This window comes from Camelus ferus, chromosome 8 (assembly GCF_009834535.1).
Source record: "Camelus ferus isolate YT-003-E chromosome 8, BCGSAC_Cfer_1.0, whole genome shotgun sequence".
NCBI classification, from domain to species: Eukaryota; Metazoa; Chordata; class Mammalia; order Artiodactyla; family Camelidae; genus Camelus; species Camelus ferus.
In genome coordinates, this window is record NC_045703.1 from 10,397,756 (window position 1) to 10,413,421 (window position 15,666).

General features: G+C 39.5%; 1 protein-coding gene across 1 annotated transcript in view; it reads left to right on the forward strand.

Moving 5' to 3' along the window:
- LMBRD1 (LMBR1 domain containing 1) overlaps positions 1-15,430 on the forward strand; it is a 99,369-nt gene extending 83,939 nt beyond the window's left edge. The window contains exons 15-16 of the mRNA XM_032484462.1: positions 14,640-14,731; positions 14,868-15,430. Coding sequence (XP_032340353.1) covers positions 14,640-14,731; positions 14,868-14,984 — 209 coding nt within the window. The 3' untranslated portion in view covers positions 14,985-15,430. The remainder of the gene's footprint in view (positions 1-14,639; positions 14,732-14,867) is intronic.
- The last annotated feature ends 236 nt before the right edge of the window (positions 15,431-15,666 follow it).

The window sequence follows — 15,666 nt, forward strand, 5'->3', positions numbered from 1 at the left end:
GGAGAGACTTACACACACCCGGTGCTGGAATTGCCACCACAGATTATAGAACAGCTATGATAAAAGGCCTAAGCCCAGATCAGAATCCCGGCAGGAACAACAGACCCTTAAAGAGTGAATGAACGAAACCCTGGCAGATTTGTAAATCATCCACATATAGTGTGTAAAAAGGAACGTACGGTAGTTGAAGGTAAACTCAGGGAACTACAGATTAAAAGCACAACGAGGCATCTCTGCTTACCGTCGGTTAGTTGGCAGAGGAAAGTAAGCAGCTGTGGCTACACAGCAGAGAAGGTGGGCAGTAGCTGCTCCAGGTGGACAGCGTTAATGTCACCGAGGGGCAGCATGTGGAGAGGAATGGAACACATGGGCCAAATCCCAAGCAAACACAGGGCAAACCCAGACTGGCAGCGGACAGACGTGGTGTAAAGGAGCTGGCCTGTGTGCTTCCGACCGGTCAGTGTCAGAAAGGACAGAGAGGCTGAGGAACGAGAGAGAACATGGTGACCGAGGGTGACATGTGACCCTGGGTTGGTGCCTGTGCCCAAGGACAAAAGTGCTGTAAAAAAATACACTGGGTAAGACACGCTGAAGGAGGGGCTGTGGGGTAGATCTTTAAAATATAATATCAGCATTAAAATTCCTGAATTTAATAGCTGTGCTCTATGTAGGAGAACATCTGCCTATTAAAAACTGCTGAGATGCTGGATAACCTGCATTTCAGATGTGTGTGTGTGTGTGTTGTAAAAACGTCAGTACCAAGTACAGGCCACCATACGGAATTACTGAAGATAACCATGTCTAGTTACCGTTTTAGGGATATTATACATTAGATTGTTTATATCATTACACATTATTTATGTCCTTTTATAATTTACACTTCTATTTGCTGTTTTTCTTAAATTCCATTAAATTTAAATTTATATGCTCAGTTGTTCAGTGTGATGCATTTTGCCCCCACGAAATGACAGAACATACCTTGAACGTAAGAGCAAGTGAATACAGCCAGTGCTATCTGGTAAACCCCGAGGCAGTTTAGATTTAAAAGGTGTAATTTATTGTGGAAGTGAGTTGATCTTTGCTGTTTACTTTCAGCTTTAAATCTTCCATGAAATAATTCATCTCTCACATTTTCCTGTCACTTCTGGTATAAATTTCTGGCATCAGATAAACCTTGATTTAATTATAGGCATGTTCAGTCTTGGGAAAAGAGTCGTTCTTTTCATAGGTTTACAGAATCTGTCCTTTTTGAGGCTCTATACAAAAGGACAGCTTAAATCCACAAACATATTAAAAACTCTTCAGAAATCACATCTCTCATCTAAAGGCACGTAATACTTTAAAACTTATTGAAGGTTTTCCCCATATTTTTAAATAACCCACTAATTTAAATCAAAGATGGCATTTGGTGATGTAATCCAACTTTCTTAAACAATTTAAGATATTCTTCTAAATTTCTCACCGATTTTTAAAGACAGAACAGTTTTTACCCTTTCTCGTGTGAAGCATTTGCTTCGACAGCTACCGACTGAAACAAGAGGATTTTCTAATCAATGTCACTTCTTATGTGTCAGAAAACTGGCTTTCTTCTTTCTGGATATTTTCCATATTTACTCTGACTCTAGCATATTATCCATGCCAGGGCACTGTATTTTAATGTCTGTAATAGACTAAGTCTAAACCATTCCCAAATGCTGCTCAATAAGTCTTAAAATCTTTTTAATCCCATAAAATCCGGGGAACTGACAGCAACATAATGTTGCTAATGTTCAGCAGTTCTGGGCACAGACACATCTCCCTGTTCCTATGTTAAGTAACCCCAAGAACAATCAAAAATAGTTCACTTGCTCTGGGAAATGCTTACTCCTGACTGTGGAACAACTAAAATAGCTTACTTACCAAGATCAGCTGCTCAGTGAGACTTGCTTGGAGACTTCTTACGTCCACCAATCCAAAACTTGTATCATAAACTTAGCCCAATTCTAACTGTTGCCAAAAAACCACCTCTACACCTCGATAGCCGAATTGAGACGCAGGGGCGGTTTTGTGGGACAGTTAGAAAAGGCCAGCTTTACTGCTTTGCCAGGCAAAGGGGCGTCACAGCAGGCTCACGCCTTAGAGACTGTGGATCCGTCATGGGGTTGGGGGTCCTGAGGTTTTATAGAAAAACTGGACGGAACAGAAAGCCGACAACAATCAGGGCATTTTCCACTGTGCCGTAGTCTTAATCGTGCTGAATCCACCTGGCATCATGGAAAAACTCTGGAGGGTCTGTACATTCTTCTGTGGCTATCAGCCCGTGACCACCTTCCTGGAACACAGCTTCTGGGTAAAGGATACGCTGTTCTGGGTAGAGAATGTGTAGGGAATGGAGAGTGCAGTGGAAAGGTTGGGGGCTCTTAAGCACAAAAGCAGAGAGCACGTGAAGCAGAGGTGGGGGTTTGTCAGAGAAAAGAGAAAAACAAGTTGCAAGAATTTTAAATCAGAACAGATCAGCAGACCTCCAGCATCAGGGAAGCCAATGTGTTAGCTTCCTACTCTTTCATGACCAGTTCCCCACCTTGTGAGGCCTCGACGGAAGTGGTCCAGCCCAGTTCGGCCCCTTAAACCTTGAAATTCCTTTGTCTTTTCCCTTCCTGTTCTCCCCCACTGTGGTTAGTCTGATAGACTTAGCCTTACTAGATCCATGAGGTTTTCTAAGTGGTGTTTTGGACAGTTGATAATAAATAAGCCTAGTTATGCTGAATAATTTAAGGAGGGGCGGTAATCATTTAATGAAGAAACTCAAAATCTTAGATTTCAGTTCGTATTTTCTAATTGCCATCTGGCTCAGCTCTGGAAGTGCCTGTCCTGCCCTGGCCCCTCCAACCTCAATTCCAAGACTGAACTCCTTTTCGCCCTCTTTCACTTATCTTTCCCCCACCACCCTCATGTCCTGGGGTGGGAGGAGGTGTCCTGTGCCTTTTGTGTGCCCTGAACTATCTACTCAGATGGAAATCTTGAAACCATATTCACATTTTCTGGTTCTTCCAATGCTAATCACTTTCCAAGCCCAACCAAGGTTAGAGAAGAAACAACAAACAGAAAGAAACAACGGGGCATTTTTCCATCAATGGGGATACTTGAATTAACATTGCATACAATGTTATGATACAGCTTTGTATGTTTTGACATAGAAGGACAAACCCCACATGATGATCGGTGGACGAGTGTATACATTACCTCGTTTTTTATGCTTTTGTGCATAAACAAAGCGTAAAAGTCAGGCTGTACCTCAGGGAAATGAAATGTGGAACAGAGACCAAAAAGTAAATATTTACTATTTTATAGTTTTTGTTAATAAATAGCTTTTATTCTGTCGTTAAAGAAAAACAGTGTTAAGCCTTTTTAAGGATGGGAGACAAGGAAGTGGTTACTGATTATAGAGAAAGACTTTTCTTCTTCCAGTTTGTTGAAAAGTGGGAGTGGGGAGGGGAGTTCCTGAGGCTTGAAAAGAAAAAGTGTAATTCTTGAGTTCTTGGTACCATCTCTCTTTTCCCAGAATATGAAATGTTTCTTTCTGCTGGAGCCTCTGAGGTTCCAGGAAATTGTATTTAGAAGCCAAGTTAACTAAGCAGTGCTGCTCGAGACCTCGCCTTGTCACTAACACTGGGTCTAGGTGATGTTTTTCTTACTCTCGCCACTCGTACTTTGACCTGTAAGGAAAAAAAAATAATAATAAGGAGAAAGAAAGAAAAAGAAAATTGAAAAATGTGTTTTGCAGGAAAGGCTTAACTTCTGTTTAAAAACTACTTTTATGGAATGAGTTGACACTTGATAGTTTGATTTACACAGTTAGAAACAAAGAGTTCATTCTAAGGAAAGCCAGTTTTAACAGGCTGAAAATGGAAGTTGGCCAAGGGATTTCATTAGAAACTTAAGTCTTACGGGCTCGGGTTGATAAGGGACACTGATGCTCTGTGGTAAGTATTTGCTAACGTCTCCTGTGGTGCTGCATGCCCAAGTCCGTTAGTGCAACCTGAAATGAAAATGGTGCTCAATTCTTTCTGGGTGGAGTTCAAAGACAGGCTTGAATACAGACTTTCAGTTGCAGACCTCCTACCCCATACTGAGGGAAGCTAATTTTAGCTTTCTGGAATTTTGTAACAAGAAGATGAATTCAGCAGAATACGCACCATCCTTTCCCTCAGACTTAAGCATGTGGGGAAGTAGCCTTTAAAAAATACTGTGTGGTCTTTTAGTTTTATACTCAGCAAATTTGTTTTATAATGGGGTTGGGAAAGTTAAGGACAGTTAGATTTAGTCCATAAGATGAGGATAAGTCAAGTCTATTAGAATTGTGATAATTTGACAGCTGTATTTAGAAAGTTATCCTGTTTATTTGAGGAATACAGTATGAGTAATGGCCTTTGCAATTTAAACACCTTTGGAAGACATTGATACATCTTTTTTTTTTTTTTTTTTTTTTGGTAATACTGAGAATCACAGTCTTGTGTGTCTTGAAATTCCAAGATAAATTTATAAATTAGTTCATTTCCAGGATTCCCTGTGCTCATTTAATTTTACGTATCTCTTCTTTGTGTGCTTTTTCATTTAACAAATGTTTCCTGAGATCTGTGTGCCAGGAGCTATCCTAGGCACTGCTGATACAGCAGTGAACGAGACTGTCAAACATTCCTGTCCCCGTGGAACTTACACAGTAGAAGGATACAGATAGCTATGTTAGGTGGTAGGTATGGTCCCAGAGGAGGGTGAGTGGTGCCCAGAAGGAGGGAGGGTTTGAAATTTTAAGTAGAGGAGAAAAGAAATCCTTACTGAGAAGCTGACATTTGAGTGAAGAGACCTCAAGGATGTGAGGAGCGAAGGCAGGTTATCTGGGGGAAAGCACCTGCAACAGCAACCGCGGAGTGGGGGCCGCCGGAAGAGGCAGAGGAATGCGGGGCATTCGAGTGCAAGGACTTCAGCTTTTACTTTCCGATGGAGAATATATAGAAGATTGTGAGCAGAATGACTTGATGTGACCTGTGTTCTCAGGAGATCGCTCTGACTGCCATGCTGCACGTAGACCAGGGCACGGCAGACTTCCCCTGTAAAGGACCCGACAGGAAATGTGGTGGGCCTTGTGGGGCACACAGTAGGTGTCTCACACTGCTCAGCTCCGCCCCTGCAGCACGGAAGCTGCCACACACAGCACGTTAGGGACGGCTGTGGCTGTCTTCCAGTCCAACTTACAAAAACAAGTGATGCGCTCAATTTCCCTTTTGCATTATCGTTTGCCAGCCCCTGAGATAGACCATAATAAACCAAGGGCAGAAGTGGGTTGACAGGAGACTTGGCGGTACTCCAAGGGAGAGCGTTTGGTGGTGGTGGAAGTGGCCAGAAGTGGTCAGGGTTTGCATATATTTTGAAGGTGGAGTCAAGATTTGCCAAGGAGTCTGGTGGAGGGAATGAGAGAGAAAGGGGATATGCCTATGCTTTTCAGAGTCTCACTTAGAAAATCTTGCTTAATATTTTGTGTCCTACTTTTGATAATACCTAGAATAATTGGCTTTACAGTCTCCCTGCAGCGGGGAGGGTAGAGCTCAGTGCTGGAGCACCTGCTTAGCAGGCACATGGTCCTGGGTTCAGTCCCCAGTGCCTCTGTTTAAAAAAAGAATTAAAAAAAATACAAATTAAAAAAAAAAAACAGCAAAAAATAATTAGAAAGTTTAAAACCTTGTTATCATAAAACTTAAGATGAATTTGCTTAAAAATTAATTTAATTCATTAATGAGGGTACCAGCAGTATGATAAACCTACTCCCCAATAAGACATTTTCTGGGGGAAAAAATAGTCTATCTACAGCCATTAAGGTTACCCTGTTTTTTTCCCCCTTTGGGCCTGTTTGTTTTGTTCTTGGTATCCCATCATCAGCTGAGAACTAATAGGAAACCTAGTAACTGCTCATCTCCTGTTGGTGCCTGCACATTTGTTCAGTAGGTTTCCCTGATGGCTGAACGCGTGTGTGAGGTTGTGATGTGGTGTGTAGGGGGAAGGCATTCCCTCATGGTCAAGGAAGGAAGCAAAACAAAGATGTTGGCATGTTAGCTATCTCTGGGTATCTCCAAAGGAGTCTTGTCAGTCAGATGAAAATAATGCCTTCCTAGTTTGGTAATGTGCTTATAAAAAGTGTTTAAAATGAGTAATTCTGGGGGAAGTGGAAACTGTTAGATAAGGACTTGGACTATACTTACTGACCTCACTGTTTTATTACTAGCATTCTTCATTCACTCTCTCTCTGCGCCTAATCGGTTGATAACGGATGCAGTGCTTGTTGCCATAGTGACCCCCACATCTCCCCTAAATCACATCTCACATGGGTTGCTGTACCTTTTAAGCAGTGCTCCACTTTGGTCCACACTACACAGCGCCCTTAGCTTAATTGTTCTGAAACAGTGGTTATCAAAGTCTCATGTACATCAGTATCACCTGGAGGGCTCATTAAATATAGATTGCACGCTTTTTGATGCAGTGGATCTTAGGAGGGACTCGAATTTTCTGATGGTTTTGGTCTGGAACCACACGTAAAAACCACTGTTCTAAAGTACTGATGACGCCGTTCCTACAAGAGGAGCCTTAAGTGTCCCCTGTACCACCTGATAAATTCAGTCTAGGGTGGAAGGGTTACCACTGTTTAGCCCGTCCTACAAGTTTCCAGCCTTTTTTCATCCATTTTCAGAGCATGGGCATCTTTTCCATCTTTGCTTTTCAACTGTTGGTTCCTGAAATGTCTTAGCCAGTTTCTGCCCGACTCCCCCCCGCCTTCATCAGTCAGAATCCTGACCATCTTACAAGGTGTATTCTAACCTGACCTTCTTTTTTGAACCTTCAAATATGTGTCCAGTTTCTTTTTTTTTTTCCACTTTGAATTCCCATAGTGTTTATACTTCTTATGACAAGACCTTACTCTGTCTAAATTTATAGTCATTTATGTATCTTACCTCTGTCCTACTCTTAGAGGAATGTAAGCTCCTTGAGGATAAGAAAATACACATATACCTATAGTATTTCTGTCTTGTTCAGCCAACATTTGAAGAATGTAGAATTAAATCCATTTTTTTCACTTGTTCCTTTTTAATCCCTTTTTGAAAAATGTTATTAAAGAGACCTAGGATTACCATTGACCTAGTGTCTTGCAGCTTCTCACTCCCTGTATCTGTTGGATGACGCCCACTGGGCTTCCTTCCTTCCGAGTACCTGGTGATTTCCTCTTCTGACTGAGGTCGGTTGCTTTCTAATGCTGCTGTCCAGCTCCATTGTTACCATTTCTGTTCATTAGACATCTGTGCACTCAGTACCATCTCTGCTTGATTTTCTTCCCCAAGCTCTTTGCTTTCCTTGCATTAAAGGAAAGGAAGGAAGGAAGGAAGAGAGAGAGAAGAGAGAGAGAAAGAAAGGAAAGAAAGAAGGAAGGAAGAAAGGAAGGAAAAGAAAGAAAGAAAGAAAGAAAGAAAGAAAGAAAGAAAGAAAGAAAGAAAGAAAGAAAGAAAGAAACGGAAGGAAGGAAGGGAGGGAGGAAGGAAGAAAGGAAGGAAAGAGAAAGAAAGAAAGAAGAAAGAAAGAAAGAAAGAAAGAAAGAAAGAAAGAAAGAAAGAAAGAAAGAAAGAAGAAAGAAAGAAGAGAAAGAAAGGAAAGTGAAGAGAAAGAAAGGAAAGAGAGAAGAGAAAGAAGGAAAGGAAGGAAGGAAAGAAAGAGAGAAAGAAAAGAAAGAGAAAAGAAAAGAAGGATGCTTTGTGTGAAATAACGTATCTGAAAATTCCTTGTATGTCTGATAAGTATTTTGTCCTCACAAGCGAGAGAATTGATGGGGAATCTGGCCGTGCTTAGAATTCTACGGAAGAAATCATTTCTTTTAGAACTTTAAAGGCATTGCCCCATCTGTCTTTCATTTTTAACTGGTGAGAAGTCGCGTGCCGGTCTGTTTCTTTGTTGGACGTTAACTTGATAGTTTCTCTTCTCTCCGTTTCCCCTTTGGGGAGCTCTTGTTCATTCGTTGCAGGATATCTTCAATTGATCATCTGTTTCCTCTCATATTTTATATTTTCTGCCTACCATTTTGCTCTAGATTCTTGGGTATGTATTCAAACTATACCCCCAATTTTTTATTTCATATAACAAATTCATACTTTCCTCAAGGACTTTATTCTGATTTTTCTCTTTCAAGCATCTTTGTTTTATGGATGTAATATTGTCTTCACTATATGAAGACAGTAGGCATTTTTCTTAAGGGTTTCCTTTAAGTAAAATTACATTTCTCTTTATCTCAGAACAGTTTGTTTATCCTGTTCTTCCCCCTCATACTGACAGTTTTCTGTACATAACTGAGGATCCATTCGTATTTATGTTAATTTGTCTTTAAGTATCAGGAACGAGGAAATCTCATCCCTGGGGGCCCTGTGACTGGAGTCTGTTGATCCTTAAATTACATTTTAAAATAAGTGAGACATAAACCAGTTGTCTTACGGAGACCTTTTAAATGTGCGCTCTCCATCTTCCAGAATATTGCTGAAATCTCTTATCATTGGACAGCCTTCCTCCCCTTTTCTTGCTGTTAAAAGGTGGCTCCTGGGTTTATTGCTGTAATTTTAATGAGGTCCTGGGAAAGAGAAAAAACAAATGGCCATGCTCAGTCTGTCCTCTTGAACCACTTTGTGTTCAACACTTTAAAATAGTTCTTTATGGTTACATACTATAAACTTACCATCTTTTACTTGACAAATAATAACTTTGAGTTGATAGGCTGACTTGATTTACTTCTATCTGTGAAATGGGTAGAGCGGTACTGAAGAGAGCATGATGAGATAGAATTATTATTTAAGAATCCTGCCATACCTTGATCTCCAGCATCTCTATTTGGCTTCAGATATGTGAACAGAGAGGAAACTGAAGTGTTAGCCAGTTTGTTAATTTACACAGGAAGTGTAACTCTGAGAGCAGCTAGAGGCTCAGGGTTAGTGAAGTCTCACCAGAGAGAAGGAATCTGTGTGGAAGAGCAGACTTGTAGTCACATGGTTTCTAGTTGGCATGGAGTCAGGAGAGGGCCTCGTTGATCGTATTGGCTGGTATCATCCAGGTGACGTAGCCTGATGTATCGTGTCCGTTATCAAGTGAGGTTACCATGTAGACCAGAAAATTAAGTATTGATCAAAGCATCATTTTTCTTAGATTTTCCTGGAGATCCAGAAAGTTGCTTGATGTTGAAGTTCTTTTTCTAGGTGACATTTTGATTGTGTTGATAAAAGTTCAACTAATACAGCATAGTAAAGTTAATTAGGTGTAAGGTTTCTAAGTTCTCTGCCTTCCACACTAAAGCCAATCGAGGTAATTTTGTAAAACTTCTCAGCCACTTTTTAAAAGATCCTTGCTTAAGATACTAACTCCTAAAACATCAGTCTTTTTTTAATCACGTGAAGAATTCTATCTAAATTTGATTTTCAGGTCAGTTTATCTTATCATCCATCACAAGCAGGTATTATCTCAGTGACACTTACAAAGAAACTGATACTTACAAGTGAAGTGACACCCCCCCCCCGAATCTCAGTGTGTAAGTGGCAGACTCAAGGTCCAAATCTCAGTATTCTTTCTCTAATATTTTCTACTAGACCCCTTAAACTACTATTGTTTTGTGAAAAGGATAAAGTAACAGAAAGCAGTTGTTTTACGTTTGACTATCCTTGGACAATGAAGACTAATAGGCAGTAAATCTCATTAATTTAGAGGTTATACGACAGTTCAAGGTGCTTCTACATGGTTTATGCTAATGCTTCCCTCTGTAACTCTGTCTTATGAGTAGTGTATGGCCAAGACAAAGTGGGTGCATTCTCTCTTAAAGGAGCAATACGTATTTTAGCACCTTTGAAATACCTTAAACTTACTTAAATGTAACCCGAAAAAAATAAATAAAAATATGTTTAAAATGTAATCAGAGCTCAACAGAGATATACTGGTTCTTAAAAATAGTCACTTATTCTTGTAAGACTTACTCTGCAGTGCAAAACATCTGGCAAGTGCTATCTTTATTAGCCTGAGACAGTATATATATTCATTAAGTATAATAAATCTGTTTCTTTTAGGATTTCCAGTATTTGATGTTCACCAATTCTTTCTTTCCCTTCTGTCCCAGCTCCTGCGGTCAGATTTAACACAACATTGATTTCATTGTATGTCCGTTTGTTAAATGTCAAGATAAATATACAATTTTGGTTCTTATTACCTATTTTAATTTTTTTTGCCCTCCCTTTACTTATCTGGATGTATGTTGCTAGTTTCTCAGATCCTTTTATGTGTGTGTTTCATATGCTGTAAATCCGCTTGACAGTAAAGCAGTGATTAATGGGCTTTCGCTCCCAGAGCCTCTCCGACCCCCAGCTCATGGCCTCACTTGGACTGTCTCCTGGCTTGGTGACCCTCTTTCTACTCTCAGTCCCCTCGGCCAACCTGCAGTGCGCTTATGTTACTCCCTTTCTTAAAACCATTTGGTAAATAATTCCTAATCATATCTTAATATTCCCAAGACCCTCAGGCTGTATGTAGTTAAGATCTGTATGTCTATTACAAACACGCGGTAGCAGCAAGACCCTCTTCAGAAACCGAAGTTAGCGTAATCATGGGCAGCTGTGAGCGGTGCGGTGGTGCCTAAACAATCTGGTCTTCCAGACTCACAGACGTAGAAAACAAACCTATGGTTGCCAGGAAAGGGGTCGAGAGGGATAAATTTGTAGTTCGGGATTTGCAGATACACACTAATATATAGAAAACAGATAAACAACAAGGTCCTGCTGTGTGACACAGGGAACTATACTCAATACCTTATAATAGTTTATAATGAAAAACAGTATGAAAGCAAATAGATACATATGTATGTGTAACTGAATCACTATGCTGTATACCAGAAATTAGCACAACATTATAAATTGACTAGACTTCGGTAAAAAAAAAAATAAATAGTCTGGTCTTCTACCAGGTTTCTTTTTTTTTTTGTTGTTGCTAGTCAAATTGCTTTAAAATTCTCCATGGTACATGAATTTTCTCAAATGCCTTCTCTCTATATACATATGTAACATAAGGATTCGTTTTATAAATAAAGTACGAATATAGAGTTAATTAGTTCTAAGTTGATTTCCAGTGAAGGTATAACATGATGAGGACTTAATTGTGGCTTAAATCAACACTAAACGTTTTTTTCAAAATATATTTAAAGTAGAAGGTGCTATTTACCATAGTTAATAACTGAAGTTACCTTCATGGCAGTCAGCACACATTAACAATGACATAACAAATAGTCCAAAAGGAAACAAGAAATAGAGAGGATAAAGTCTGTCAGGTGTACTTACAAAGGCAACTGTTACATGAAAAACAAAGCTTAATTGCACTGTTAGCTGTTGACCTGGTTTGATGACGAGTAAGACTAGATGGAGGATGGGCGGGAGGCGCAGGATCCAGTCTCTTCGCTGTGTTCATGTCCTCCGGGCGCCCTTTCTTTGCTGTTATCATTTTGCTCTTGTTTCTGTGGCCACCTTGTCATCAGAAAAAACAATTTTGTCTGAGCCCCGATTTTTAGTTTTTCATTGGAAACATGTATTCTTTGGTTTAATTGGAATTTTTGTGTGTCGTTTTGAGGAGTAACAGTCAGAAATCTCCTGAACACGTCAAATTTTAGAACGCAGTCCCTCAATGAGCACATCCAGCAATTCAGATGTACTTTGAAGGTCAAACCGAGTTCAAAATATATATTATAATGTTTTAGATAACTGTAGAAAGCCCATCTCTAGATCTCCTGGAGCTCCATGATTCAGGTGAGCAGCTGGGAGATGGCAGGTGGTGAGGAGACAAGCCCCCTCCGTGTATTCAGTGTGGAATCATCACGTGATCATAAAATATCTGCATGGGGATTATTAAGCAAAATTCTTCTGTGGACACCTGCCACTTTATATAAATATAAATATAATGATACATACATATACATATAAAGATAACTGGGAAGCTCTGTTACATACTTTTTCAACAAGAAAGCAGAACAAACAGTGATTTTACATTTTTTTTCTTACTTTGGAAGGCTTGTGTCAAATCTGCAGCCTTTGAAAGTGGTAAACACATAAAATAATGTGATAGGAGAAGTATTTAAGTTTTGTTTTTTTTGTTTTTTTTGTTTTTTTTTTGTGGAGGGCAAGAAAATCGACAGGTATAGCCAATTGAAAATGTCACTGAGTGGACTATTAGACCTCTGGGAAAAGTGAGTTGATTGTACTGGCTTCTGCCAGCTCTTGTAATCCCTGTCCTGGCCCTGAAATTTCTAATTCAGCCAACTTCTGACTCCCAGAATATCTTGAAGTATGGAAATAAGTAATGGAACTTTTACAAGTTTAGAACGTTAACAATGTTGAGAAGATCGAATGACTTTTCCTAAACAGGGTTATACTTGTACAGCAGGGCGCATCTAATATTTAAGCCACAGAAGATACCGTTCATGTTTTTAAAATAATTGTGAACTGGTTTTTTTTGCATTAAGTCCCGAACTGTTTCTCTCTTCATTTCAAACTGGCTGTTTTTATTGAAAGGTATATTACTGTTTGTCAGGTATCCTGTTACTGAATGAGTCACATTTCAGTTTCACCAAACCCACTGGGATCTGTTTTGACTATAGAGACAGAAAAATAATGAGCAGGTAGGGTAGTCACGACACTAACACCTAAGCAGTGATTTTCCTTGCTACCTGTTGTCATACGTAGTCTTCTAAAATCTTGTTTTTGTTTTTTTTTTTCTTTGCGACTTTTTGAGCAGCTCTCGAAAATTGTATTCTTTATCATGGGTCGGATTATACCCTTGAAGAGAAAAAAAGAAGAAAATTAATATTAACTGCCACTTTGCAGGCCTCCTTTGGTGGCTGGAATGAGCCTGTAAGGGAATATGGCGATATCCCCATTTTACAAGCACAGAGTCTCAGTGGGTCAGATTTACCTGTTCACATGGCGAAGCGGGCAGATGACATTTGACACCAAGTCTGTCGGAGGCCAGGGTCTGGACTTCCTTTAACATACTGGACACTGAAGTCATACTTGCATTTTCCAGACACATTCAAGGCTCTCGTTTTGACATCCTTGGAATGTTGTCAGATTTGAGTCCAAAGAAATTAGAAACTGTATTCTTCAGCAGTGTAGTTTTGAAATAAAATAGCCCTTTATATAAAGATTTAGTTTCCTTTAGCAGTCGCATGGCTCATGAGTGCCAAGTACTCTAGTGGCTACTTTGGAATCCTCGGGCTTATCTGACAGAACCAGTGAACAAGCTGTATCACTGCGGAGCGAGTGCTGTGGTGGAGGTGAGACTAAAACGTGGGGCAGAGTGAAGGGCCGATGACTGTCCTGTCTCCTCTGCTGGCCTGGCCTCCCAGTGCCTGGTGGGAAGCTGTAATCTTGGGTGCTAGTAACCCCAGGAGAGGAGAGAAACGTTTGCTCCCCTGCTGCTCTCGACACCTTTTTGGTTTCTCTTTGGAAGCTCTGAATATTCCTTCTTGACTTTTCTGTTGCAAAAGAGAACAAACCGTATGAAGGAGGCCACTGAGGGATCAGTAGGTCAGCATTGGCTGCTTCTCTATGAAACATCATGTCTTCCCACCAGAAGAAGAGACACCTGGCCCAGCTTGGGGTTGAGTGGTCAGAAGGAAGTGTAGAAGGACAGTGGAAGTGGAAAGGATGAGAGTATTTGGATAAAATGTAACAGAAATCCATGTGGCAAATGGTTTTTAATAAACAGGTATTTTCCTTAGATGTCATTTACTAGATATGTGTCAATATATATAAAGAACTTTGTAAACAAATGGAAATAATATATTTGGATAAAAGAGTATGGAGTCTCATACAAGTATCAAATACCCAGTCTGTCACTTTTTCTTTAAGAGTTACTTGTTTTTGAAAGAGAAAAGTATTTTTTTGTTTGTTTGTTTTTTGTATTTTGGTAACAGAGGTACTGGGGATGGAACCCAGGACCTCATGCATGTTAAGCAAGCGCTTTACCACTGAGCTATACCCACCACCCATTTATTTTTTACTTCAAGCTGCAATGCTGACTACAATTCAGACAGTAAATGTATCAGTAAATGATGGCTTTTCTATTTCTTTAAAAATAGTAGCCATCTTTTCAATAGCATTCTTAAAAAGAAAAAAAAAAGCTCAAAATATCTTTCAAGTGAGCTGTCCTGAGAATTGGATTTTAAGAAAAGTGCAGCTTAATACTAACCATGCCTGATTACTTTCTTCATTTCTTTTTTTCATTCTTCATCAGGGAAACTTTGTGTTGTTCTAGACCATGTCCGACATCCCAGCTTAAATGCTTTTTCTATTTCAAATAAGTCGAACTAGCCAATATAATTTTTAATACCTAAGAGCTGGGATTACATGCATGGCATTCACTTTTCAAACTATTACATTAGTTAGTAATTTAAACTCTGTTAAGGTGATTCAAAGAGTAGGCTTTGGCGATAGACCTAGATCCTATCTCTAACACTTACAATTAGTTTTGATTAATAACCTTTTAGGTAAAATATTAATAGTCTATTTCAAGAGAGAACCTCTCTCACCATCATCCTTTATTTGCTTTTGCAGATCAGTGTACTGTCACCCGGACATACCTGTTCCTCCACAAGTTCTGGTTCTTTAGTGCTGCGTACTATTTTGGTAACTGGGCCTTCCTTGGGGTAAGTACAGGTATCCCAGGATGGTTTGACCCTCTGTGGTCCGTTGTATCATGGTAATGCCACTGGATGTGAAATTCAGTACTTTCTGAGTGATTTTGGAGTTGAGAAATGACACTCAGCTTGCTCCCACATCCAGGTGTTCCTGATTGGCTTGATCGTATCCTGTTGTAAAGGGAAGAAATCAGTCATCGAGGGGGTGGACGAGGATGACTCAGACCTCAGTGAGGACGAGCCCTCCGTCTATGCTGCCTGACGGCCCCCGAAGTCCAGGTTCCACAAAGCTGACTGAGCATCTCTGTGCATTTGTCAAGTGTCACACATTAGGATGAACTGACTAGCTTTCATCATAAAGAGGAGCATGGCTATTAAAAAAAAATTATATTTTTTATGTTTTCTGAAGTAACAGTGTATCATAGATTAACATATAAAACTGCTATAATAATTCTATGTAAATACAAAACTACCAGCTTCGTAAGGGAATGTTTGTGGAAATTTTTCTCTAGTGTATAATAGTGTTGAATTGATTAAAAGTCTTCCAGAATTAATACTCCCTTTTGTCACTTTTTAAAAACGTAATAAATCACTTGTATTTGTGCCTTTGGGTCTCTGGAATAATGTGGAATTTTGAAGTGTCTATATCTGATTGTCTGAAAGTAATATTCACAGTATAGCTGATAAATAAATGTTATTCCCTATGCAGTTTGCTTTCTGTTTTCTAAATTAAAATCGATTTCTAAGTTGAAATAGATTTCATTAATAAATTTCAGGTTACCTGGTGCTGTAAGACCATGGCATTCCAAGATGTATTATACTGTTCAGGTATTAATCCATTAGTTATCTTATCACCTCTACAGTATTTAAGGCACATACATTGTTGTAGGGAGCGAACCTCAAAATTTGTTTTCCAGTGTAAATGGGAGAATTGTCAAGAATAA